Source organism: Xyrauchen texanus, chromosome 39 (assembly GCF_025860055.1).
Source record: "Xyrauchen texanus isolate HMW12.3.18 chromosome 39, RBS_HiC_50CHRs, whole genome shotgun sequence".
Classification (NCBI taxonomy): domain Eukaryota; kingdom Metazoa; phylum Chordata; class Actinopteri; order Cypriniformes; family Catostomidae; genus Xyrauchen; species Xyrauchen texanus.
The window spans coordinates 12444786-12471327 of record NC_068314.1 but is presented as its reverse complement, the minus strand read 5'-3'; the positions used below and the strand labels follow the sequence as shown (position 1 = coordinate 12471327).

At 38.5% G+C, this 26542-nt stretch overlaps 1 protein-coding gene across 3 annotated transcripts in view; it reads right to left on the bottom strand.

Annotated features, from left to right (window-relative positions):
- lrp1aa (low density lipoprotein receptor-related protein 1Aa) overlaps positions 1–26542 on the bottom strand; it is a 296995-nt gene that overhangs the window by 235246 nt on the left and 35207 nt on the right. For all 3 annotated transcript variants that reach the window (XM_052110997.1, XM_052110998.1, XM_052110999.1), the window contains exon 3: positions 1819–1956. In XM_052110997.1, coding sequence (XP_051966957.1) covers positions 1819–1956 — 138 coding nt within the window. The remainder of the gene's footprint in view (positions 1–1818; positions 1957–26542) is intronic.

The window sequence follows — 26542 nt, the reverse complement described above, 5'->3', positions numbered from 1 at the left end:
TGACTATAAAAAATAATAGGCAAACAGATAAAAGATACATGAAACAAGATACATTGTTGCTGTATTATTGTTGCCATTTTTGAAGCAATGTAAAACAAATTACTATAAAACGCATTAAATTGATAAGTCTTTGATTTGACTTACTGTAATATGAACATACAAAGATTTTATAGTATGCTGATAAACACTGTAAGGGAAAAAGTATTTAATATTCCCTCCCATTAAAAAATCTGATATATGGCCATGAAAATATGTATAAAACTATAGTATATTTATTTGGACATAAATGTAGGCTACATATACATATTCCACTATTATTTGGGACAATATACAATATGTTACATGTATGAAATCAGAATTTTGTTTTAGTATTCTGAAATTAATGTTACTGCATACTGTATTGTATACACTATGTGCAAGTATATGAAATTTGTATCAGTGTAAACCATTGCCTACATGAACATACATGTTATAGGCATTTGTGTAAACTGAAATATTAATTTACATTAGACTAAAAAATGTTGTTTTAATTTGGCTGATCTTTGGAAATTCTGAGATAATCTTATCAGACCATATGTTGAACCCCTCTTAAAATAGAGAGTCAATAACACTTCCCACCACCTAAAATCAATACTTCATGATTATATTCACATTTCAAATTTGGATAACATTAGTTATTATCATAACAGTAGGGTTCTGGAAATAAAAATCACATTCATTCTATACAGACCTACCATGAGCGGAGTATGTGATGGAAATCACTGTGATTTTTTGTGAACTTGGTATCAACGAGCAAGACTGTATAGTCTTTAAGTTACATGAGTGATACAATCTGTCAAAAAAATAAAATAAAATTATGATCACAGAGTGATCACATTTTTGGTGGGTTTTTTTTTTCTCTGTAAAAAATGTGTGGAAACTGTTGTGCAATTATTTCAATGAATTTTTCATGCCACTCTATTTAAAAGCTTGCCTCTAAATGGCACGTAAAAACAAAATGACTGTGGTTGTTTGCTTTGTAAGTCAGAATGTCTTAGAGGCAGTTTTTAGCCAGAATGAGCTGCATTATGAACTGAACCTTTTGCCATTTATTTGAAGGTATGCCTACGTAAAACTACTCCCCAACCACAGCACTTTAAATCCTAATGTTGTCATTACTAGAACAATTAAGTTGTCTTAATTAAACATTACTTGAAATGTTAAGTTTTGGGCTCATAACTCAAACATCTACATTCTGTGAACTTATTTTTCTTAAAAATCCATAGACTTAAAATACTATGGATAAAAGTACAATATTTAGGCTTTAGGCAATATCCACAATGCCTTGCACTTGAATGAAATATAGGGGAATATAAATAGTTGTTATTAAACATTTAATGTCACCAGTAGGGTAATCTGTGTACCATTTGGCCAAGATGGACCCTGTTAACACAATCTTAGTTTTTGTGCAAGTGCAACTGAAGAACAGTTATGCATATGCATTTCTGTGAGAGATACGTTTATTTCATGATTGACATAAAATCGTCATTATTTAAGCTGTGCTGTTGTATGACCTAAACTTGTGTCCATTCGTGTAAAATTGTTAAGTTGAAACAACAACATTTAAATAGCAAATCTGAGTTAAGTCTACTTGCATCTAGCTAAATTAGTTGTGCAAAATATAAATATTTTAAATACAGCAAATTATTTTGTGTTTTAAATTAATTACATTAATTCATATTTAGCTTTTTTTGTTTTTACTAACAACACAATATATCTGCATACTGAAAAAAACAAAAACAATACTGAAGTTTGTGATGATGAAGTAGTAGTTGTTACCTCTGCAGTGCGGGCCCTCGTCTTCTCCATCAGTGCAGTCTGGCACCCCGTTACACAGTTTACTCATGTGAACACACAAATCTGATCCCAAACACTGATGCTCATTAGGAGGACATCGCGACACACGGTTATGAGGACCTGAAAGAGACACATTGCATAACATCAGTTTACACACAATAATACTACACTATCCTACTACATGTTACTGTTACACACATTTATAAGCTTTTGTAGTCTTTAGAATAGTGAGTTTGAAATCTTCATGTCCTTTGCGGTCCTGTGGTGTTTCTATAACAACAATAATACAATTATTATAAGCTAGTGGCACGATCTGGTGGGAAAAGCATATGCTCCATCATGTTATGTCGACTTGTCTCTCCTTTCTTTAAAAATACAAACAAACAACGTTAAAACACTCGCAGTTTCAAAGGTATTGTCACAAGATATAAAAAATATGTATGTCACCATGATTTTACTGTGATAATCTTTGCTGTGCAAAGAATTAGCAAAAGTTTTAAACTTTGTATAACAACATAACACCATAAAATCTATCTATCTATCTATCTATCTATCTATCTATCTATCTATCTATCTATCTATCTATCTATCTATCTATCTATCTATCTATCTATCTAAAAAAGAAGAAGGCATTAAGTTCATAATAAAAAAGTATGGGCGGACGTAAATTGTAGCCATTTGTATCACATTTTAAAAAGAGTGTCCCACTTTACCTGTTTTATACCTTTCCTTCTATGGTAATATTTTTCATGCTTTAAAAACATCTGCTTTCATACACTATTTTTTCTAATAATACCAGTTTACAGGTTGTATTATGACTGTGTCCATAAATGTGTGGTCATGTACTTGTGAGTCATGGGATGAGCTTTGTTTGTGTCTGAATTCTTCATCAATTCTAGATTGAACAGGACACCAGCTGTCGGTTGAACACAGACCAAAAGTCCCTAAATTGACCAGAAATGAGCAAAACAAATGTTCCCTGAACATCTCATTGATGAGATCATTAAAACAGCGTCAGAAAAACACACGCCAGTGATAATGTATTAAGTAGCTGTTCTGTTACGCTATGAGATGGGAGTTATCAAGACGCATGAGAACTGCATAATGAGACAACTGGCTGTAATGTCTTAAAAAAAACGTAATAAAATTACAGTACCTATCCCTTCAAGATGGCGTGTCAAAAACTGTTCAGCAAAACGAGTCTCAAGACTGCTGTGTGCTGCTGTTCTACTGAGTTGTTCTATGTTCAACTCTCTTTGAACATAAGAGCAACATCCAATAGAAAAGCCCTATAAGAAACATGTCTGATCGAAGTTTGGTGGGCATGATGCTAAATAAGCCTAATTAGGGCTTCCATAATACTAGTCGTTCAGACAGACGACCCACCAACTTGTTGTTTATAAAAACAAGTTTGATTTACATGATTTACACATTCCAACGAGCAACCACAGAGCAGTGCACTAAGAACCACTCTGAACACCCATACAGCAATACCCAGGACTGGAACAACAGGAGGTTAATCAAGAGATGCTCATTTGTCGACACCTACTGGTAAAAAGGTGTAATTTGCAGAAACTGTTGCTGAATGAATCAGTAAACAAATCTTTTAGGAAAAGACTCGCGTCAGAGAGAGAGATTAATCAAAATCTCCACCACAATGCCACTAGAAAATAAAACTGTATGTCTGTAAGCCTACTCTATTTTTGACTGAGGATTAAATTTTTTTCAACGTTTTTTTAAATCTTTTGAAAAATTTTCTAACATATATTGTGGTCCACTAGGGAAAATACCTCTAATTTACACTAATTTATAATTCAATAGTACTGTATTTAATACTATAAAATACAAACTATTTTCTCTACATATTATATCAGCACAAAAAATGTGTTGATAAATTTCATATACCAAATACTAAGAAATTCAGAAATCCATGTAAATTTGATGCTCGACACACTAGCGTTGTCAAAAACACCGGTACTCCGATACCAAGTTGCTACACAAACCAAAACAATTTTACGATACCAGAATTTCTGAAGGTACCGGAGTACCGAATCTACCCGGTACCCATGCAGAGTCAGGAACTTTCGAACGCTCACAACAAGCAAAAGCTGGCGACAAGCAAAGTAGCTGCTGATGCAGAGTCTCAACTGAATCTTTTCGAAAAGAAAAGTGGAAAAAGCCAGGTTTGGAAATTCTTTGGATTTGAGGCTGATGAAAAGGGAAACATCATAGATCAGCAAAAACCTATTTGTAAAACGGTGCTTTCGCAATTTTCTGACGAAAGGAGGAAACACATCAAACTTAATAACGCACCAGAAAGACAGACACCCGGATTAATTCAAGCAACAAAAGCAGGTTAGTTTAAAAGCATATTATCATTTGCATTAGGGCTGAAACGATTAGTCGACATTATCGACAACGTCTAAAAAAAATTTGACGAGAAAAATCATGTCGAATAGTCATTTGATCTCATTTAACGTAAAATGAAATCATATTAATCTGTAATGATGACGCGCGAGAATAGCACTGCAGTTCACGCCTGACTGAGAAGAGAAAGAATTAGACAGATCACAGTCCAGATGCACTCTAAACTTTCACATCTTAATTTTATGTAGATCCCAAAATATTAGGGAATTATATATATAAAAAAAAAAGTTAATTCAGAAGCACTCTCGTTGTGTAATAAGCGGAGCCGGAGCTCTATAAAGGAAACATCCTGGCGTTACAAATGCAGTTATATTTAATGTGTTATAGCTTTATTAAAGTTAAAATAATACAGAAGCAGCTCTGTTAATAACTATAAACTCAGAAACTGGCATTTCTCTGTGTGGTAAACGCCTCTTCTATGAGTTGCGCGAAAGTCCCGATCTAAGGGGGAGAGATTGAAACTGCACCTGGCTGAGAGAGACTCTGCCTCGGGGACGCTCATCCCTCGAGCGCTGATGCTTAATGCAGCTAGATTACAACGCGATTCCTCGCAACTTATTTAATCATAATATATGTCACTGTGCATTTCTTATCGTGAAGAAAAATGGCAATATGCAGCTTTATTAATATGAAAGCACTTTGCATATTAGTTTTGAAATATTTTTTTATTCATTCTATTATATGCTTGTTTATTTCTTTTTTTTTTAGTACTTGGTAAAAGTTGCAAAAGTTGAAGCAAATCTTAAAAGTGTTCAAAAATACTTTAAGCATACATTGTACAGTTTTGTTATAATTCAAAAATAATATATTTAAATTAAAGTTTTGCTCAATGGCAAATTTCTGTTCTTAGTTCGGCTGCTAATGTTTTGTTAACTTTGTTAATAAAAGAGTGTTGTTTAGTAACCTGTTTTTGTTAGACAGTCCACATCTGTGCACATGCATCTGCTGTTGACTGTACTAAAGAGTATCACGAAGCATTCATAGTGCACCTGCGTTGAAAATGTTTGTATTCGCTTGCAGTCAAAAGAGTATATATTGAAAAGGCAACGGGGTCGACTGAGCACGATCCGACCCTGAACACAGAAAAATGTGTATAACAGGGCATAAATTCTCTAGGGGGGTCCGGGGGCCGCAACAACATGTTCGGTGTTCAATTGTAGGTAAAAATCCACTTCATCCAGTGCTGTTTGTTCTTTGTGTTCTTAAGTATCCCAATACAGTTTTACTGGGTGAGAAACTGTTTAGCCTATTCACCGAAAAGAAACGACACAAAAAAAATGTACTCTTTTGAGTATCGGGCATCGTAGTTCTGAATTTTAAACAGTCAAAAGAAATATGGGACTCGCGTCATATCTGAAATATTCTGAGAGAAAATGCTTCTCAGGTCAGTCAGAGCGGTCATGGTATGCACAGTGCATACAGCCGAACAGCTGCAGGTGCCACTGGAAGCAGCTGATTGACAACACACTGTCTTGAGTAGAAATGATAATGGGTATCAGAGTCCTTACTGAAAAACACCTTTTTTCCCAGGTGTCAGAATGAAAGAAAGTGCTAGAGGAAGTGGACCTACTAACAGAAACTAACTTGAGACCCAAACAAATTTTACGTCAATGAAATTTGTCCAATTGTACAGACATTTGTCCAACGGCTCTTACATTAATGGGGTCATATGACAGACTGATATCACTGTGAATTCAGAAAAAATTGGTTTAAATTTCTTGAGCTAAACTTGATCTATACTTGCCTGAAATTTTATGAACATTGGTCAAATTGGGAAGTGTTTCTGAATATAAGGGCACAAGTGATCTCCAATGTCCAGGTGAAATGACCACAGAGGGGCACCAAAAGCTAGTTGTTTTAGCTGTAAAATGACAGTAAGTAATACATTGAAGAGGAATGCAACTCTAAATCCAAACTACAACTCTAAGCCTAGCCGTCAATGTAGTTAAAATGTAATCTTTGAGGGGAAAATTGGGGCGTGGCTGTGGGCGGCGCTCGGGCCAAGGAACCAATCATTGAACCGCAAGGGTTCAGGGGGGAGCGTAGGATCCCACTCCAGCCCGATGCTCGCAGTCACCCAGGCAAGCATGGCCATCAGCTACGCATGGCGTCAGACTGAACCAGCCTGCTCTCCGATGCTGTGATCAAAAGCTCACCCTCTTCGCGAGCCGCGAATGAGATCACAAACTCGCCCTGTGATGAGCCGGCGGTCCCATCGCAGAACTTGCTGGGGCAAACGAGCGTGCTGGCGAATGGGAGGTCCACGGGAGGTCCCCAAATCGCTCCCAGTTGTAACCGATGCAGCCTAAAACCAGAAGGTACAAGGGCCGTGGCGGGGAGCCACTGGGATGGCTTTCCCTGTGGAAAGCCTTGACCGCAACGTTGCCATAATCATGCTCTCGCAGTGAGAACATGACCCGTCCGTGAACGCTGTACCCGCGTGGGCAGAGCCCAGCAATGCGCTGTAAATCCAACAACTTTTGTAGAGGTGAATGGATTGGCACAGGAATTCAGCTGCCTTCTTTCTATGTCAATTAGAATCATTATAGATTGCACATAATTCATAAAAATCTGGATCACAGTAATGAAGTGATGTACAGTCCCAGTTAAGTGAGACAGGTCAGTGTGGTCTGCTGCATTCTCCGCTAGCGCTAAGTACTGACCCTTAAAACTGGAAATACACCATGTAAGTTGCATTCGGCACAGATTTTGTTGATGAGTTTACATCATTGTCTGATCTGCTTAAAGGTGCTGTAAGTGTTTTTTTTATGGAAAAGTATGCAAAAATGTTCCTACTCCCTTAAAGATGTTAATGAAATAAGTATCCTGAGATATCTCACCGGTCTCCGTGACAGCTGTAGACTTTGTAAACAGCAAACAAAAATGTGACCGCAGACATTGACGATTTTCATCTGTCAATCATTTCTCATACCATTGTATTAGAAGCAGATCATTGAGGCTGTGATTCATAATGTTTGTCAGTTGAGGGTGCAATTGTGCCACTGTTGAATTTGACAGCCACAGGAACAAACAATGCTTCTCTTTTGCTTGGTTTTGGTCTCAAAATTATCTTTGGAGGCCAGGGTTTTGGAATTGGAGGCGTGGCTAATTCAACATCTCAGTCACGTGAAAGTTTCAGAATGCTAAAATCGCTTACAGCACCTTCAATTATTTTAAGCCATCTTTACACTGCCAAGGTGGCACAGAAGCTGCATTTAAACTTGCATTTAGATGCATTTTCACAGACTGTTTAATGCTACTCAAAGCAGGCATAAAGGCATTTACACAGAAATTACAATTGCATACATATTAAGACATTAATATTTTAAATATAACATTTTGAATATAGAAATATGAAATTAATGAAAATATGAAATTATACCTTAAATAGTCATCTAAATGATGAAATATAAACCCTATCATGACAAAAACAAAGTTTAAGGCTGCTCTGAAGTGGGTTAGAGCAGGCTTAATTTAGACTTGCTTTTATGCAGCATTGCGCCTATACACATAATTTTATGCAGGCACAGAGCAGGATTAACTCGGCAGTATAAAGATACCTTAAGTGAATCGGGTGCTAAACAAGCGCAAACAGTGTGTACAAATAAACAGCACTCTTCCAGGGTGCAATTCAATCATTGTGAAACACATCCTGAAAACAAAGCAACAAACAGCTTGATTAAATCTAAGGGTTCGAGAGAGAGGATAAAAAATGGTCATGAAAAACAAAATTATTACTGCTTTTGATGCAAGACACCTTGTCTAATGTGGATCTCAGCAACTGATACAAAGATAAAAAATATATATAAAAAAAAAACATAAATAAAACTACAGCCACAAAATCTTGAATTTCACAACTGTTCAGTGATTATTAAAATTAAACCCCTAGAGAGTGTGTTTTTGATATCCCTAAGGTCCTATAAGTGATTGATTGTGGGACACCTTGCACAAGCGTGTGCTGAAACCTTAAGCTTCTTGTAATATTAGGATCACATGCAGTGTTCCAGAGGAGCTGTGGGCGGAGACTCAATAAACCTCAGTTGCATGGAAAACACTGGAATAAGAGCCATCACATGGGCAACTTGACCTAGGGCCCCTGAGACAACACCATATGCCATGCCACTCACACACATAAGAGAAAGTGAGATTTAGAAATTCAGTTGAAGGCAATTGAAGAGGAAATTAAAAGCTAATGCAGTATTCCCATCATTACAATCAGTATATTTCTCTTATTATAGATAACAAATTTTTGTAGCACCATAAAGAAGAACAAATCTGACAATAAATACACCAATAAAACATGAAAATGTCTAAAAAATGTCTAAAAAATAAAGTAGGGCTGAAAGCAACACAGCACAGCTTTCATATCTTATGCTTTACTTTTTTCACATTAATTTCACACCGGTAACTGTTTATGTAACCTTTAATAGTTACCAGTGTGAAATTAGAAGAGTTTTATAAATGGTTGGTTTTATTGAAAAAAAAAAATGCATGTAGGCAGTCTTAAAAGTTTTGATGTATCCTTCATTTTAGCAAATCAAAAGGTATTTATGACTAACACTGCTTTTGAAATGATAATCTTTAATTGCATCCTAAAAATTTGTAAAAAAAAAAAAATGTGTTTCACAGATGTCAGTAATAGAGGTGATTTTGAGGGCATTGCAATTATAAGCAGTTTTTAAGGTGTTCTGACAGGTTGTTAGCATGTTTATATGCGATTGCTAGAGTATACTGGTTGCTAAGGTATTCCAGTTGATTGCTTACTGACCTAAGTCAAAAGAGTCCCCACCCAAGTCTATATGATATTCTGGTTTCTAGAAAGGTTCCCTCCACCAATGTATGTCTATGGGAATTTGTCGCCCAATTTAATGTCCACCAGGCAAAAATCTCTAGTCCCATCACTTAGAAAAGTAATATAACTGCACACCTCTCCTCAAAAACCACATGATTTAAGGCTCATGTCTGTAACACAAACAATGAAAGATGAGTTACACACTAAAGTACTAAGCCTTGGGGTTTATACTAAGATTGGGGTTTGTTCAAATCCCCAACTCTTATTTTAGTGAGTAATATTGATAGTGAAGCTTGCCTTAGCAAACACAGGTTTTACATCTGGTTTCTGTTTATTTAATTTATGTAATTATATTTTTAATATAAACATCTGAATATAAGTATCAGTCAAATAAACAACTCAAATTGTCCACATCAGGCCTTGGTTTGGTTGTACAACTCAAGCATCAAATGGCAGTACAGTAATGGGTCATTCCCCGTCACTATAGCATTCAGGGTGAGTAAGATCAATGAGTGTTCCACAGTCTTTATTCGTTCTTTAACTACAAAGCAGACCAAGTATAACATGTTAAAGTTTCCACGGTCAAGACATATCATTAACAGCAATCTTGCTGTTGCCAAATATATTATTCACAAATTATACATGTAATGAAGCTTCCTAAAAACAACATGTCAGAAAATTGTCTTGGTTACTGTTGTAACCTCCGTTCCCTGATGGAGGGAACAAGACGTTGTGTCGATGTAGTGACACTGGGGATCGAACATGGGAGCCTCTGATATTTGAGAATTGAGAATATCAATGAGAATTGGCGAGTGGAATTTGCATGCCACTCTCTTGGACATACGGGTATAAAAGGAGATGGCTTGCATCCACTCATTCAGGTTTGTGCTGAGGGGCGAGACCGTTTCCCAGCCATTTCAGTGGGTAATTGAGTGTTGTGGCAGTAGGGACACAATGCCTCGTTCCCTCCATCAGGGAACGGAGGTTACAACAGTAACCAAGATGTTCCCTATCTGTCACTTAATCCATGTTGTGTCGATGTAGGGGTCCCTATACAAAACACAACCAGCTGAACTGTGTTAAGCGGATCGGCGGTACAGATGCAGGCAGGCTACATCGTTCCTGGGGGGCTTTTCTTTAACTTTTCCTCTTTGACAATGAAAAATTCACAGCTGGGGTCAAGATATATTCACACCAGGGAAGGTGTTCTTTTCCCCAATGGAGAAATGGACACTGCAGACCACATCCTGCCCAAAGGGAGGTTAACATGTGTGGAGAACACATCACATAGACTTACAAACCGGGAGTCTCTGCAGTAGGTCCTACCTGGAAGGGAGGAGCTCTACAAGTGCAGAGACTGGTGGCAGAGCAGAGTTCTGCCCAGGGGAAGACATGGGTTTACCGTCAGGGAAACCATACCATGGAAAACACCTCATATGGGATTACCATCAGGGAACCACCTACCCCAAGTACACAGGCTGACCTGATAGGGCATACTTCACTAGTACTGGGCCTGGCATCGAATTTCTCAGCCGAATTCACCTGCCGCAGGGAGCTGTGGGAAGAAAGACATCAAGGGTTTGCCGGTCCCGGGAACTCATGTAGACAAAAAAAATAAATCACACGTTATCCCCTCAGGGAGGGGAAAGGTGCTGTGTGCAAGCAGTACACCCAGCCAGCTGCCTGCTTACTTACCTGTTCCTACCTGCTAACACATGTGACGAAACTGACTCAACCCAGCGATTGTAAAATTTCACAAAGCATTGGGTGTCACCCAGCCTGCTGCTCTACAGATGTCTGTTAGAGAGGTGCAGTTCGACAGAGCCAAGGAGGATGCCACACTCCTAGTGGAGTGTGCTCGTACTCCAAGGGGGCATAGCGCACCCTGATCCTGGTATGCCAAAGCAATGGCATCCACAATCCAGTGGGCAATTCTTTGTTTGGAGACAGCCTTCCCATTCAGCTGTCCTCCAAAACAGACAAAGAGCTGCTCAGAGCATCTAAAGCTCTCTGTACGGTCCAAGTAAATGGGTACTGATGCCAAATCGTGTCCTGTCCCTGAGAAAGGAGGTCCTTCCTGAGCCGCATGACTCATCCATTAACTCGACCGGTGGAAACGAGCATGATGGGGAATGGGAGGTCCGTGGGGATTCACCCAGCGTAAATGCTCCTATTGAAGCCCCCAAATCACCCCCAGCACTAGCCACCGTGGCTTGCATGCAAGCAGAAGGTCCAAGATGGGGAGCGGCAATGCGATTGCAATGTTGCCATGGTCAGAACATGAGCCATCTATTTACGCTGTCTCAGCGTAACTATGGGCCATACACGTGTGACAGCGATCATCAGAGGATGAAAGATACCGACCACAAAAGGAACTGCATATAGATGGAAAGCCATCATTAAAAAGACATGAAAGACTATCAGTGCTTTACTCTTTTAGAGAAACTTGCTCTTTAGTTGTGTGGCTGCTCGTGTGAGGAGAGAGAACCCGCTGGAAATGTGCCACATATCCAACAGCCTGAACACTTCTTGAGGTGAATGAAATGCCAGTGAGAAACTCTGCACTGATCGGCTCCGAAAAAACTAACCTGAATAAGTGTATGCAAGCACTCCCCCGTATGTCCGGGGGAGTGGCTTGCAAATTCCACTCGCCAAATCTCATTGGCCAATATCAGAGGTGATTGGAGCTCCCAAGTTCGACCCCTAGTGTCACTACATCACAACGTTGAGTGTGTGACAGATAGGGAACATATGTTTCAGGTTAAACATAACAATAATACAAATAAAATAAATCACAGTTGTATGTTTTAGTGTATAAATCACACAATTATGGCACCACCGTATAACTTGAAAAAAAAAAAACACTCTCTTGTTGTTCCAAACCCGTGTGACATCTGTTCTTCCGTGAAACACACACACACACACACACACATACATACATACAGAAATGTTAGGCAGAATTTTCAGTCTTAATCACCTTCATGGAATGGAAAGAAGAAATGAAAGTGAATTGTGACAGGTGACTGTGGCAGGGCGGAGGGCGGTGCCGGGTCGTGATCGTTCACACCCGGTCCCGTATTAGGCTAATCAAGCCTCCCGAGAGGGATAGGTCGACTGCAGAGGATCGTGCGGGAGAGAGAGATCGTTTACGGACATGTCCGTCGTGTGTGTTTGTGTCTTCTGTTTTAGTTTATTATATAAACTATTATTTATATTGTCAAGCCGGTTCTCGCCTCCTACTTTCGATTGATCCCTTTACAGTGACATACTGCCTAAGACCTCTGTCATCAAAGAAAGTCCCTTTGATGATGTGAGTTTTCTGCCCCCTTTTTTTCCACGACATGGCAAAGTGTTATTCAAACAAAAGGCCTTAGTACAGTAACTATTACAAAAATGTGTTTTCTTAACAACTGTTTTTGTTCAGTGTTTTCTGGAAAGCCCTTGGTTTCCATGGAGATTAATGTTCATAACATGTAACCATTTTACATCATGAATAAGACTTGACCTGATTAGCCCTCAGAACATCGCACACATACACACACCAATTAGGGATTGGCAGTATAAAAGAATATACTGTGGAACATAAATATGTCGACCGGTAGAGATTTTGCTATACTTTTTAACAGCAGCAGATACATTAGCATGACTATCCGTGGGCAGGGCTGCTTTACATCCAGGCTGATCTAATAGGAAATTCGATGACAAGAGGTCGATCATTTTGTCTGTTAAAACCGGTCTATGCCACAGGTAGGCAACCTTTTTGATATGAAGTGCCATTTCAAATATTAATTGTTAATAACTGTGCCGAATAACACAGTGTTCAAAATGTACGTTCTGCATCTTAGAACAAATGCCAGCCTGGTCTCATAAAATTTAAGTGAACATGATAACATTTTTGCAATTAAAAATGTACGTGCTGTATAACACATTTAGCTCCAGGTTTCCAGTTAAACATCCAGCTGGAGGTAAGATGTATAATATATTTTATATATTTAAATAATATATTTTTTAAACATACATCCCTAACACAAAACCTTTGCCTGAACCTGACAATAGTGTTTTAAAATATAAATACAATTTTAAATCCTTACCTTATAAATGCCTAAATCTAACCATTAGTGTTTAAATGTAACCATTAGTGTTTAAAATGTGTCTTCTGTTTTAGTTTATTAGTTTAGTTTATTATATAATGAAAAAAAAAATTCTGAAGCAACCACCTCATTTCATGCTGCTTCTATGACTGTAATGTCATGCGTCAGATTGAGTTCATGGCTGGACTTGGACATCACTGTTCGTTTCAGCAGAAAATAACAGTCAAACAGATTTGAGACAGTTCAGTTTAAAAGAATCAACCTGTTTAAAAATGCATTATAGATGTCAAGCAAATGCATTTGATGTCCTTTTACAAAGACTACAGCTGAATTATACCCTTAAATAACACAGATATTGAACTCTTGAATGCACAATAAGTCAGCAAAGCATATGGGCACATAAATTATTAAACGTTTCAAATATCATTAATACATTTCAAATCTGATACTATTGCGAATTTAAACTTTGAGCTGCTTTCCGTTTATTTTTCCAGCTGTCAATGTTAAACAACAGACTGCACTCAGCTCAGCTCAGCGGGCGAGACCACCGCTGTGAGATCAGAGCTCACATTTTCAACCTTCTCAACATGACACACATCTGAATGACTTGTTACAGATACAGACCGTTCAGAGGACTGGAGTGGGTTAGTTGAGTACAGGTGTGAGGTATTCATGCAGCTCAAGAAGCAGCTAAGATAGAGTACCAATGCTTCTTTTTTTTTTTATATATAATTGTATGAATATATTTAAATAAATGATATCAAAGGGTTGTGATTTCAGTTGTCTGGTGCAGCACAATGCTTCCGGTAATTAAAACATTGTGGTGTTAAAGTGCACTCATCTCGTACATATAATTATTCTGACCTGACTTGACAATAGAGCAGCATTTTTATCAACCAATCATAGTCCTACCTATAAACCTAACCCTAAATTCTGATTGGTTAATAGGAATGTTGTTCAAGGATCAGGGAGGGATGTTGATTCAAGAACACATTCTACTTGAGTAAATCATGTTAATGGTGAACTCTATGTATCTAAAATTGGTCTATGTTTACCAAAACTTGAAACACTGCCCCCAGGGACCAAAGTGGTAAGTGTTGCTGGGCATATGGGCATGTGTTAGCTCCATTTTCCAGGTGAAATGTCCATGGATGGGCAACAAAAGGGAATTGTAAAGCAAGTTGTTTTCAGCTGTACAGGATGTGCAACCCCAATTCCAAAAAAGATGGGATAATATTGAAAATCCCAGTAAAACAAAAAGGAGTGATTTGTAAATTCTATTCAACCTGTGTTTTATTGAAAGCACTACAACTACAACACACATTTGATGTTTTACCTTGTGATTTTATATATATATATATAATGCACAACGTTTGCTCTTATGGAAAGAAATTGGTACTTATATTCACCAAAGTGGCATTCGACTGATCACAATGTATAGTCAGGACATTAATAATGTGAAAAATGACTAATATAATTTGAAAAATAAATGTACTACAAAGAGATCTCATCAAAAAATCCTGCACTTGCAGCAATGATAGCCTGACGATCATTGGCATTCTAGCTGTCAGTTTGTCCAGATACTCAGGTGACATTTCACCCCACACTTGTTGTAGCACTTGCCATAGATGTGGCTGTCTTGTTGGGCAATTCTCAATTTTAGAGTGGCTTTTTTTTCTGTCAGGAAAAGACACTCCATATTTACACTACAACTAGATAGCCCAAGTAGAACAGATTGAAACAGAGAAATTCACTAGAGGGGCCTTTTTTTGCCCGCACATTTTATGTTGGATGTTTTTATCACTTTCCATGGCATCTTTGCTTCCAGCTGATCCCACAAAAGCTCAATGGGGTTAAGATCCATAGCACTCTTTTCCAATTATCTGTTGTCCAAATGTCTGTGTTTCTCTGCCCACTCTAACCTTTTCTTTTTGTTTTTCTGTTCCAAAGTGGCTTTTTCTTTGCTGTTCTTCCCATAAAGTCTGCACCCCTGAGTCATCTCTTTACTGTTGTACATGAAACTGGTGTTGAGCAGGTAGAATTCAATGAAGCTGTCAGCTGAGGATATGTGAGTTGTCTGTTTCTAAAAATAGAGACTCTGATGTGCTTATCCTCTTGTTTAGTTGTACATCTGGACTTCCACATCTCTCCACTATGTTCTTGTTAGAGCCAGTTGTCCTTTGTCTTTGAAGACTCTAGTGTACACCTTTGTGTCTTCAGTTTTTTGGCAATTTCAAGCATTGTATAGCCTTTATTCCTCAAAACAATGATTGACTAATGAGTTTCTAGAGAAAGCTGTTTCTTTTTTGCCATTTTTGAAATACATAATATTGATTAAGACATGCCAGACTATTGCATACTGTGGCAACTCAAAAACAAACACTGGTTGAGCTTTGTTTAATGAACCAAATAGCTTTAAATTGTGTTTGATATAAATGGCAAGTGATTTTCTAGTACCAAACTAGCAATTTAGCATGATTATTCAAGGATAAGGTGTTGGAGTGATGGCTGCTGGATATGGGGCCTGTCTAGATTTGACCAAAAATGACTTTTTTCAAATAGTGATGGTGCTGTTTTTTACATCAGTAATGTCCTGACTATACTTTGTGATCAGTTGAATGCCACTTTGGTGAAATAAAATTGGTACATTATTCCAAACTTTTGGCCACCAATGTGTATATATATATATATTTATTTATTTTTTATATACTCATTTAAAATAAGATTAGTTTAGCAAGCGTAATTTTCCCTCATTCATCCATAGAGCAGGTCTTCAGCTGTGCATTTGTACAAGGCCTTCATTGCAGTATTGTGCGATTCTTTATGCGCCACACATTCTCAATTGGAGACAGGTCAGGACTGCAGGCAAGCCACTCTTTGTTTACACAGCCATGTACTTGTAATGCAGGCAGTATGTGGTTTGGAAATGTCCTGCAATTTAATAAATAAATGCAATTTATAAATAAATAAATAAATAGTCTGCACGTGCAGAGTGTAGGACCTTGGCCATTTTGATCCCAGCCAAGTCTGTAAGCTGACACGTGAGACCAAAGTCTCATAGAAGCAACACAAAATGAGTTGTTGGCTTCAGAAAATGTGCTTTTCATTTTGCATTGTCTCTAGGTTTGGATAGGTTTAGGTGTTGGTTTAGGGAAAGGATGTCTATTATGTTTACCTTTAATTTGCTTTGACACTTATGTTAAGGTGTTGGTTATGGGTAAAGGTGTCTGTTAAAAAGCTTGTCTGATTACAACACCTTTTCACACATGAGCACGTAATTTTGTTTTGCAAAAACAATTTTTCACAGTCACTCTAAAAACTATGTGAAAGTTGTTTTTATTTATCACCAAATTTCTTGATTCATTGTTTATATTTTAACATTGTTTCAACAAAAGTGATGTAGAATCAACGTCAAATTCTAACATTGATTCAATGATTGATTTTTGTTGAAATTTCAATGTTGTTTTAAAATTAAAGCGGGGTGCAAAATGATGTAGAATCAACATCAGATTGCAACATTGATTAAACAATGTTTAAAATGGGTTTTTGTTTAAATTTTAATGTTGTTTCAACAACTTTGATTTTGAATCAACACCAGATTCTAACATTGATCAGGCCGAAAGGGTTCTCGTCAGTGGCGGATTTTGGCATGGGCGACATAGGCAGCTGCCCGGTGTGGCGGCACAGGGTACCACACAGACAAGTGGGCACCCTGAACTCCACCAGCCATCTAATTTACAATCACCCTGAGGAAGTTCAACCTGCCACAGGTGCTGCTGATCCAGTTCTACTCAGCAGTCATTGAGTCTGGCCTATGCACTTCTATAACTGTCTGGTTTGGTTCAGCTACCAAGTCAGACATCAGAAGATTTCAAAGGATAGTTATCAAAGGATGCACCCCATTCTCCCAGCACACCTTTCTGAAATGTTGTCCTCTGGCAGGCGCTACAGAGCACTGGGCACCAGAATAGCCAGGCACAAGAACAGTTTCTTCCCTCAGGCCATTCACCTCATGAACAGTTAAAACTGCCCCAATACTCTCCATTGTGGCAATACAATAATGTGCATATTCAACTATTCATTCATACTTATATTCCATTTATATTTATTAGACATATCCTACCCCTTCTGCACAATACATTAAATCACTGTGCACATAAATGTATATCTGTATAACATATTTGAACAACATTATTGCCCTACTGTAGTTTCCTCTATATACACTCACCTAAAGTATTATTAGGAACACCATACTAAAACTGTGTTTGGCCCCCTTTCGCCTTCAGAACTGCCTTAATTCTACGTGGCATTGATTCAACAAGGTGCTGAAAGCATTCTTTAGAAATGTTGGCCCATATTGATAGGATAGCATCTTGCAGTTGATGGAGATTTGTGGGATGCACATCCAGGGAACGAAGCTCCTGTTCCACCACATCCCAAAGATGCTCTATTGGGTTGAGATCTGGTGACTGTGGGGGCCATTTTAGTACAGTGAACTCATTGTCATGTTCAAGAAACCAATTTGAAATGATTCGAGCTTTGTGACATGGTGCATTATCCTGCTGGAAGTAGCCATCAGAGGATGGGTACATGGTGGCCATAAAGGGATGGACATGGTCAGAAACAATGCTCAGGTAGGCCGTGGCATTTAAACGATGCCCAATTGGCACTAAGGGGCCTAAAGTGTGCCAAGAAACCACACCATTACACCACCACCACCAGCCTGCACAGTGGTAACAAGGCATGATGGATCCATGTTCTCATTCTGTTTACACCAAATTCTGACTCTACCATCTGAATGTCTCAACAGAAATCGAGACTCATCAGACCAGGCAACATTTTTCCAGTCTTCAACTGTCCAATTTTGGTGAGCTCTTGCAAATTGTAGCCTCTTTTTCCTATTTGTAGTGGAGATGAGTGGTACCCGGTGGGGTCTTCTGCTGTTGTAGCCCATCCGCCTCAAGGTTGTGCGTGTTGTGGCTTCACAAATGCTTTGCTGCATACCTCGGTTGTAACGAGTGGTTATTTCAGTCAAAGTTGCTCTTCTATCAGCTTGAATCAGTCGGCCCATTCTCCTCTGACCTCTAGCATCAACAAGGCATTTTCGCCCACAAGACTGCCGCATACTGGATGTTTTTCCCTTTTCACCCCATTCTTTGTAAACCCTAGAAATGGTTGTGCGTGAAAATCCCAGTAACTGAGCAGATTGTGAAATACTCAGACCGGCCCGTCTGGCACCAACAACCATGCCACGCTCAAAATTGCTTAAATCACCTTTCTTTCCCATTCTGACATTCAGTTTGGAGTTCAGGAGATTGTCTTGACCAGAACCACACCCCTAAATGCATTGAAGCAACTGCCATGTGATTGGTTGATTAGATAATTGCATTAATAAGAAACTGAACAGGTGTTCCTAATACTCCTTTAGGTGAGTGTATGTATCAGTTGTATCTTATTTTGTATTCTTATTTCATTGTTTATGTATATATGTTTATATGTATATTTCAAATGTTTGTATGTATATGTTGCATATGTATATTTCTTGTATTCTCTTTGCAATGGAAGCTTTTGTCACCATGACAAATTCCTTGTGTGTGTAAGCATAGTTGGCAGTAAACCTAATTCTGATTCAGATTCAGATTCTGAAATAGTTAATCACTTTTGATCATATTCTTTTCCAATTTTTTGAGCCACAGCTCGAACATTAGGAAAACTCCTTTAGTGTGAAATGGTAAGCAAAATAATAATTAAGAAGTAAATGTTGACAGAATTTTGAAAAAATTTATTTCAAAATTGAACCTTGGGTATAGTAATGAAAGGCTCTGAAATAAATTGAATTCGGCACCAGAGTGAAAAAATGCATCGCTGTGACACATCTTCATTAGCGTTTGAATGACTTTCTTTATTTATAAGAACACATTTGAAGATAAATAGAAAAATATCTCAGCTCAGCAGGTCCTTAAAATGCAAGTGGATGGTGATTTGACCTTTGAAGCTCCAAAAATTCACAGACAGTCATCATAAATGTCATCGATATGAATATAGTGTAATAATTTCTTTTTAATCAATACAATCACTTTTGGAACAAAAATGATAAATATTTAAGAACTTTTTAACTATAAACCATCACTTCTGGTAAGCAACAGTATACACATTCATGACAGTGCTGAGTTCATGTGTTCTCTCATGTGATGGACATAATCTCACGTTTTTCTGTCGGTTGAGACATCTAGGTTAAGCACACAAACGCACCATTGTGAAAAATATTCAGACACAAATACAGAGCTAAACCAAAAGCAACAAAGCTTCTGTACAGGTTCCTCCAACTCAGCTGCTCTTCCGGGGTTTGTTGCAGATGCGTCAGTTCTCGCGTGTCTCAAATGCCAACGCAATTACATCACACGCGCATACCGCTGCTTACCAGAAGCGATGGTTTACATTTAAAAAGTACTTAAATATTGTTCTTTTTTGCACCAAAAGTGATTGTGTCACTTTAAAAAGACATTCATGTAACCGGTTGAGTCGAATGGATGACATTTATGCTGATTGTCTTTTATTTTTGGCACTTCAGAAGTTTGATCACCATTCAATTGCATTATAAGGACCTACTGAGATAAGATATTTTTCTATTTTTCTTCAAATATGTTCTCTGAAGTAAGAAAGTCATACACACCTGGGATATCATGAGGGTGAGTAAATGATGAGAGGACTTAAATGTTTGGGTGAACTATCCCTATAACTGGCAAAATGAACTAGCATTAAAATGATCACAATATTCACAATGTTGGTTCATTTTAATATCCAACAAAATAACATTTTCTATATTGAAAAATATTTGAAATATTACCCAGCCCTCCTTTCTACTGATCTTAAACTGACAGAAAAAAGTGTGCAGCAGGAGTAAGTGAGGGAATTAATGCTGAACTCTACAGCAACTGAAAAATTCCTTCTTAATCCACATTGCTGTACTAGTATAACACAATGAGACACACCTCATTTTAGATACATATTTCTTTTCTAAAATATATTTCTGGACCTAACAACAAACTGCATGATCTACACTTCTGACACTGGATAATAATAGGAGGATAATTGATTTGTGTTTGTGGGGGCACGTCTCTTTGCTCTTCTCATCTCAAGCTCAGGACTGCTGGTACAAAGCTGTGTTGTGTTGCGATGGTCAACAGCAGCTGCGGTAGGTACAACGACAGACTTCACTGTGAGCGTCCACTTTCACAAAAGACACAGTGAAATTCAGCAGTAAATAAATAAGGCTCTTTCATGTGGCATCTGCATAAAGGTATACAAGCACAGCGCACGTTTACGCAGATATAATAGTTCTGAATTTCAGATGTCTGTTTAGGTTACAGTATAAAACTGCTGCATTTTTTGGCTGCTTCCTGTAATTTTGCACACCCAACTTTAAAAGCTCACCTTACTCACATACAGTGGACTAACTGCAAAAAATGGTCTCATTTTACAGAAAGAAAGAAAACTGATTCCAATTATTCATAATTAATACTGTATATTTGTACATATTCATAATGCAATATGCATTTTTGTTTATTTCCCCCCCTAATTTTGTAATTCAGGTTCTGTTTGCTCTATTTCCATGCAAAACATCTTATTTTATTCCACTAGATGACAGCAACCAGGAAAAAATAAAATGGCTAATTTTAAAGAAAAAATCCTAAGGTAAGAGCTTATATGGAGATTTTGGCAACAGAAGCAGTGATCAGAGCAGACATGAGATGTTTGTCTTGGTTGTCTTAAAGAGATAAAATGTAACTTCAAAATTATTTTAATAACAATTTGAACTGTGGAATTAGGGCAATGAAAAACTGTAATGACATTCCTGAGAACAAGAGCATTTAATTTGATATATGACTTGTCTATTTAAGTACTATGAAGAAAACCGATATATTCATACTTCTACATAACCTCAAGTGTAGCTCTGTTGCGATGTGAAGGATTTCAGGCTGTATTTTGTTATTTTATGTAATAGAAATGCAAACATTATGGCATTCTATGAAAAGTTTAGAATACGTTTTTAAATGGTACCACATATGACTAAATAATGTTTCCAGGAACTTTTACTATTTAAGCGTAAACTTATCTCACACTTCTGGCATGACAGTCGGCAAGACCACAGAGTTCAAGAGTCATGAGTCATTAATCCTACTGTGCATTTTCGTATCACCATAACAAAATGTATATGTTAATATATTGGATAAAATATTCTACTTAAAATTTCAATTAACTGGGTTTGGGGAGATTGTTGCCATTTTTCCAATTTAGCATAACGTATGTCTCAGAGATGTCTGTTCAAGGGCATTTCATCTGGAAAGCATTGCATTCTAATTAACATTTTCTAAACTTCTTAAAAAGGTCAGAATTATAAACATTCTAAATCAAACACATCTCAAAGACATCTGCTGAACGTCTTATTGATATCGGAGAGGAAATGTTTTACAGGTGTATTGCAGATGAGCAAACAACCAAAAAAATCCCAAAAACCTAAAATATTCCAACATTTGTTAACATAATTTAATAATAAATAAATTATTTCTGATATTCTCATATTTCTGAAAGTCTGGTAAACACTTTTGTAGTATGTGAGGGTGAGTAAAATGATGACAGAATGTATGTGGTGTGCGGTGCGGTCTCCATGGGCGATGGAAAAGTGAACTCCACAAATCTCACACCTCACTTTACTAGGCTCTCTGTCTGTGACTCCTTTTTTAGAAATGTAATCTCTTTTTGAAGATCCTAATTAAACGTACATGCACGCTTCCTCGACATTTTTCTAACCGTAATTTCATTTGTGTGTTCTTACAAATTGACTCTTCAATCAGTTCACTAACTGGATATCAACTGATAGGGGATTGTGATTGGATAGTTTAGCCCAATCATGCACTTCAAATAACACAGTGATTTTATTGATTTTACAAGCCTATGCTACCTTTGCTACCTTTGATTAGAGTACTCACGTGACTGAGAAAGCCACATAGGCGATCGATTGATTTCTGCCCTGTGTTCTGAATGTCAAAGTGAAGAAATTCAATGACGTGCGAGTAAATGGCAGGAGTAACTATGACTATCTTCCGGTAGCATAATGCCTTTTCTTCTATTTAGTGACATGCATGAACGGATGAACGAGATTCCCACTGTCCCTACCTACTATCTAGCAAAACCACAGCCAAGAAAATGGGCTTGGTGGAATCAGAAGGGAAAGACTGTTGAGTTTGACTCTAGTCTGGCACTGAGAGTACATTTGAACCTACGGCCTCCGCATGTGGAGGAGACGAAGAGTACGGGTGACCTTGCGTAAAAGAGGAAGAACCACAGTTCGCCTCATCCAGGCTGAGGCTGAGGCCACCACCCCACCTCGGCCTCAGCCTCAGCCTATTTCAGCCACCCTGGGCCTCTTGCCACCAGAGCCTTCGTTAATGGTCCTTCCACAGCTTCACCTACGGAAACCTTGTTACGAGTTTGGATGCCATCACCTCCACCTCGGCCTCAGCCTCAGCCCATTTCAGCCACCCTGGGCCTCTCGCCACCGGAACCTTCGTTAATGGTCCTTCTGCAGCTTCACCTACGGAAACCTTGTTATGAGTTTGACTTCCTCTAGATGGTCACGTTTGATCGTTTTCTTGGCGCTCCACCAAGGCCCGCAAGGAGCCCTGGCGGGGCGATCCAAGGACCTCGCTAAACCACTCAATCGGTAGTAAGGACGGGTGCAGGGTAGATGCACACTGATCTACCCATTGTGGCATGCGTGCAGCCCTGGACATCTAAGGGCATCACAGACCTGTTATTGCTCCATCTTGCGTGGCTGAATGCCATTTGTCCATCTAAGGAGTTGGACACAAACCGCACAGGGCCGCATATCTATTTAGCATGCCGGAGTCTAATTCATTATTGGAATTAACCAAAACAATCGCTCCACCAACTAAGAATGGCCATTCACCACCACCACCCATAGAATCAAGAAAGAGCTATCAATCGGTCAATCCTTTCCATGTCCAGGCCGGGTGAGGTTTCCCGTGTTGAGTCAAATTAAGCCTCAGGTGGTGCCCTTCCGTCATTCCTTTATGTTTCAGCTTTGCAACCATACTCCCCCCGGAACCCAAAGACTCGTGGTTTCCCGCACGCTGCCCATCGGGTCATGGGAATAACGCCACCAGATTGCGGGTCGGCATCGTTTAGCGGTACAACGATGGTATCTGATCATCTTTGAACATCCGACTTTCTCTTTCGCCCATTTATTTTGCACTGAGAACTTCACTTCTAGCGGCGCAATATGAATGCCCCATGCCATCCCTTTTAATCATGACCCTTGTTCCGAAAACCCACAAAATAAAACTGGAGTCCTATTCCTTTATTCCTAGCTGTGGTATTCAGGCGTTAAGCAGCCTGCTTTGAACACTCTGAATTTTTCAAAGTAAACGGTCTAGGCCCTGGGACCAGACACCTAGCTAAAGGCATCTGAGGGGTGCCGGGAGGCAGGGTCCGGGACAGACGGTGACTCGCCTCATGGCGGACCACCAGCTTAATCCTGAGATCCAAATAGGTGATTTTTAACTGCAGAAACTTATAATATATGCTATTGGAATTACCGCAGCTGCTGACACCAGACGTGCCCTCCAATGGGTCCTCACCCATGGGTTTAGGATATGCTCGTTCCAATTACAGGGCCTCGAAAGAGACCTGTATTTCTATTTTTCGTAAGTACCTCCCTGAGTCAGGAGTGGGTAATTTGCGCACCTGCTGCCTTCCTTTTATGTGGTAGCCATTTCTCAGTCTCCCTCTCCGAAATCAAACCCTGATTCCCCATTACCCAGATTCACCATGGTAGGCACCTAAAGTACCTTAGAAAGTTGATGGCAGATATTAGAATGAGTTTCCGCCACCGCGGAGGGCATGTGATCGGCCCGAGTTTATCTAGAGTCACCAAAGTGGCCGGGGCAGATGCAAGGCATGTCCCGGATGGGTTTTGGGTCTGATAAATGTACGCATCCCCTGCATACCCCGAGGCCCCTTCGGGGCTTGTTTGCATGTATTAGCTCTGGAATTCCCACAGCAAGGAACAGCAAGGGAGTGCCCCTGGAAGCCGACGCACTGAGCGGGGAGGAACCGTCTGCCCATAGTGACCGAAACGACCGGGAGTCTAGTACTCCAATCATTCAGAGATATTTTAGGAGAGGGGAAATATGGGACGAAACACAATTTTTTTCTGAATAAGTCGGGACACTAGAAAAAGTGCTTAAATACAGGACTGTCCTGGGAAAAACACGACATCTGGCCACCTTCGCTAGAACCCTAAGACATTTTTTAAATGATGTTTCTCTTCACCTAAGGTTAATTGGAATCATAACATTGATCAAAAATATGAGCAAAAACCTTAGAAATGTTGAAATTTATTATTACTGTTTGAAAAATATGTTTAATGCTTTATTTATAATAAAATTAAATGTTTACCCATGATGACAAAGCCCCATTTCCATTTTCCTGTCATTACTCCAGTCTACTAAGAAAATAATGTGTCACATACTGTTATCCTTAACATAATTTAATGTGGTAACTTAGTTCTAAAGCAATATTTATTTTTTGTTAGAATGGTTAAAATGGTTGTGCTACTTAATGAAGTGTAGAAATTGCAATAGAGTGCAATTTTATTTGTTACTTTATACTTGCAAGTCAAATTTCAGTTTAAAAAATAACCAAAAAGATAAATATTTTTCCTCAATACATCAATCTATTGTTCTTTTGAGAGATGAAGGCTATTCTATGCACTTCTGTTCTTAAAGAATAAAACAAACTTGATCTAACCGGGACAGAGAGAGAAGTGGACAACCCAGATATACAACAACAAGTCTCTAATTTGAGAAACAGACCCTTCAGAGGTCCTAAACTAGCAGATTTAATGAACACTATATGCCGAACTCTTGCATTGCTGCATTTAGAGGATTCTTGGATGAACAGAAAGTTTGAATTAACTTTATTTGAACATTTTAGCATTTACTTTAAAATAAATCGTCAATTGTAACATTATAAATGCCTGTAATTTTTCAATGATTTTCAATCAATTTATTGCACCCCCTCTCCCATGAATCTTGCCCATCTCTACCACTGCATATTACTGTCTTTCTTCTGGGGAACACAAAAGGAGATAATTTAATAATAACTTAATTCAGTCTTGCTGGCTAAATTCAAAACAATGGCAGTACACAGGGACTCACTTTAACACTTAATAAAAAGAGACAGTTTACTTAAGTATGTCACATCAAGAATGAACGTCAGATCTCAAAAGTATTAAAAAGGTCTAATTTTATGCAAAGACTGTAAATGAGCCAATATCCCACATCACAGCCACAGTAGAGAAAGCTGATGTCTAATGTGTCAGCTGTCTATTTGTGGAGAGAGAGAGAGAGAGAGAGAGAGAGAGAGAGAGAGAGAGAGAGAGAGAGAGAGAGAGAGAGAGAGAGAGACTACGAGACTATGAGCCGAGAAAAACAGGTCATGAAATAACAGCCGTTTTCCTCCATTCCTTTACAATTTAATGACTTCCAGACAGGCAGCTCAGCCTCTATTTCTGCTCTCTCCTCCTCATATGGAGCGATTCAGCCTGTGCGTACAGCCACCACTTCCACTCTGCTCTTAACCAAAACTTCTGTAAGCCACGCCAGCTCTTTAAAGAAAGATTAATTATTTCCAAGCATGTAATAGGTTGTGACGAAGGCGCACAAACATTCCTTAAACCCTAATGCTGCCTTGTGAACTGCGCCATTGTTTTCCAGATCCAGATTTGAAGTAGCGACTTAAAACAAAACACTGTGACCCCCCTCCCCCCACCACATGATAACCTGACAGCACACTATTTGCTTAGCACAATTACATTAGCCGTTTGTGTCAGTATGAATACAAGAATAATACAAACACTATGAGATTAAAACTTTCCCCCTAAACCTGATATTAGAGGCAGATGTTGAACTGATCTTCACTTTCACAAATGCAAATGAATGTAGATCGCATCTAATGCAAGGAAACATCTCTTTTCAATTTGTAGCTGAGTGTACAATGTGTTAAAGTTTTACCAAGCAAACACTGGAGGTACACACTGTAGCATATTCAGGCCAAAAAACACAAACTTAGACAGCAAGGGGTGTCTTGAGATTCAACCACAGTTTTGTTTTCTTGCCAACTTAACATTTAGGGATGGGTAAATCTGAAATGTATTTAATAATAATAATAGAATAGCATGCAAAGTGGTAACTCATTCAAATAATGCCACATGAATATTTTAAAGACAACAATGTAGAAATTAGTAGAAAATATTTGTTGACACTGTGTTCCAAATTTCCATCAAAATCAATAAATCCTGTGTGTTTCATGT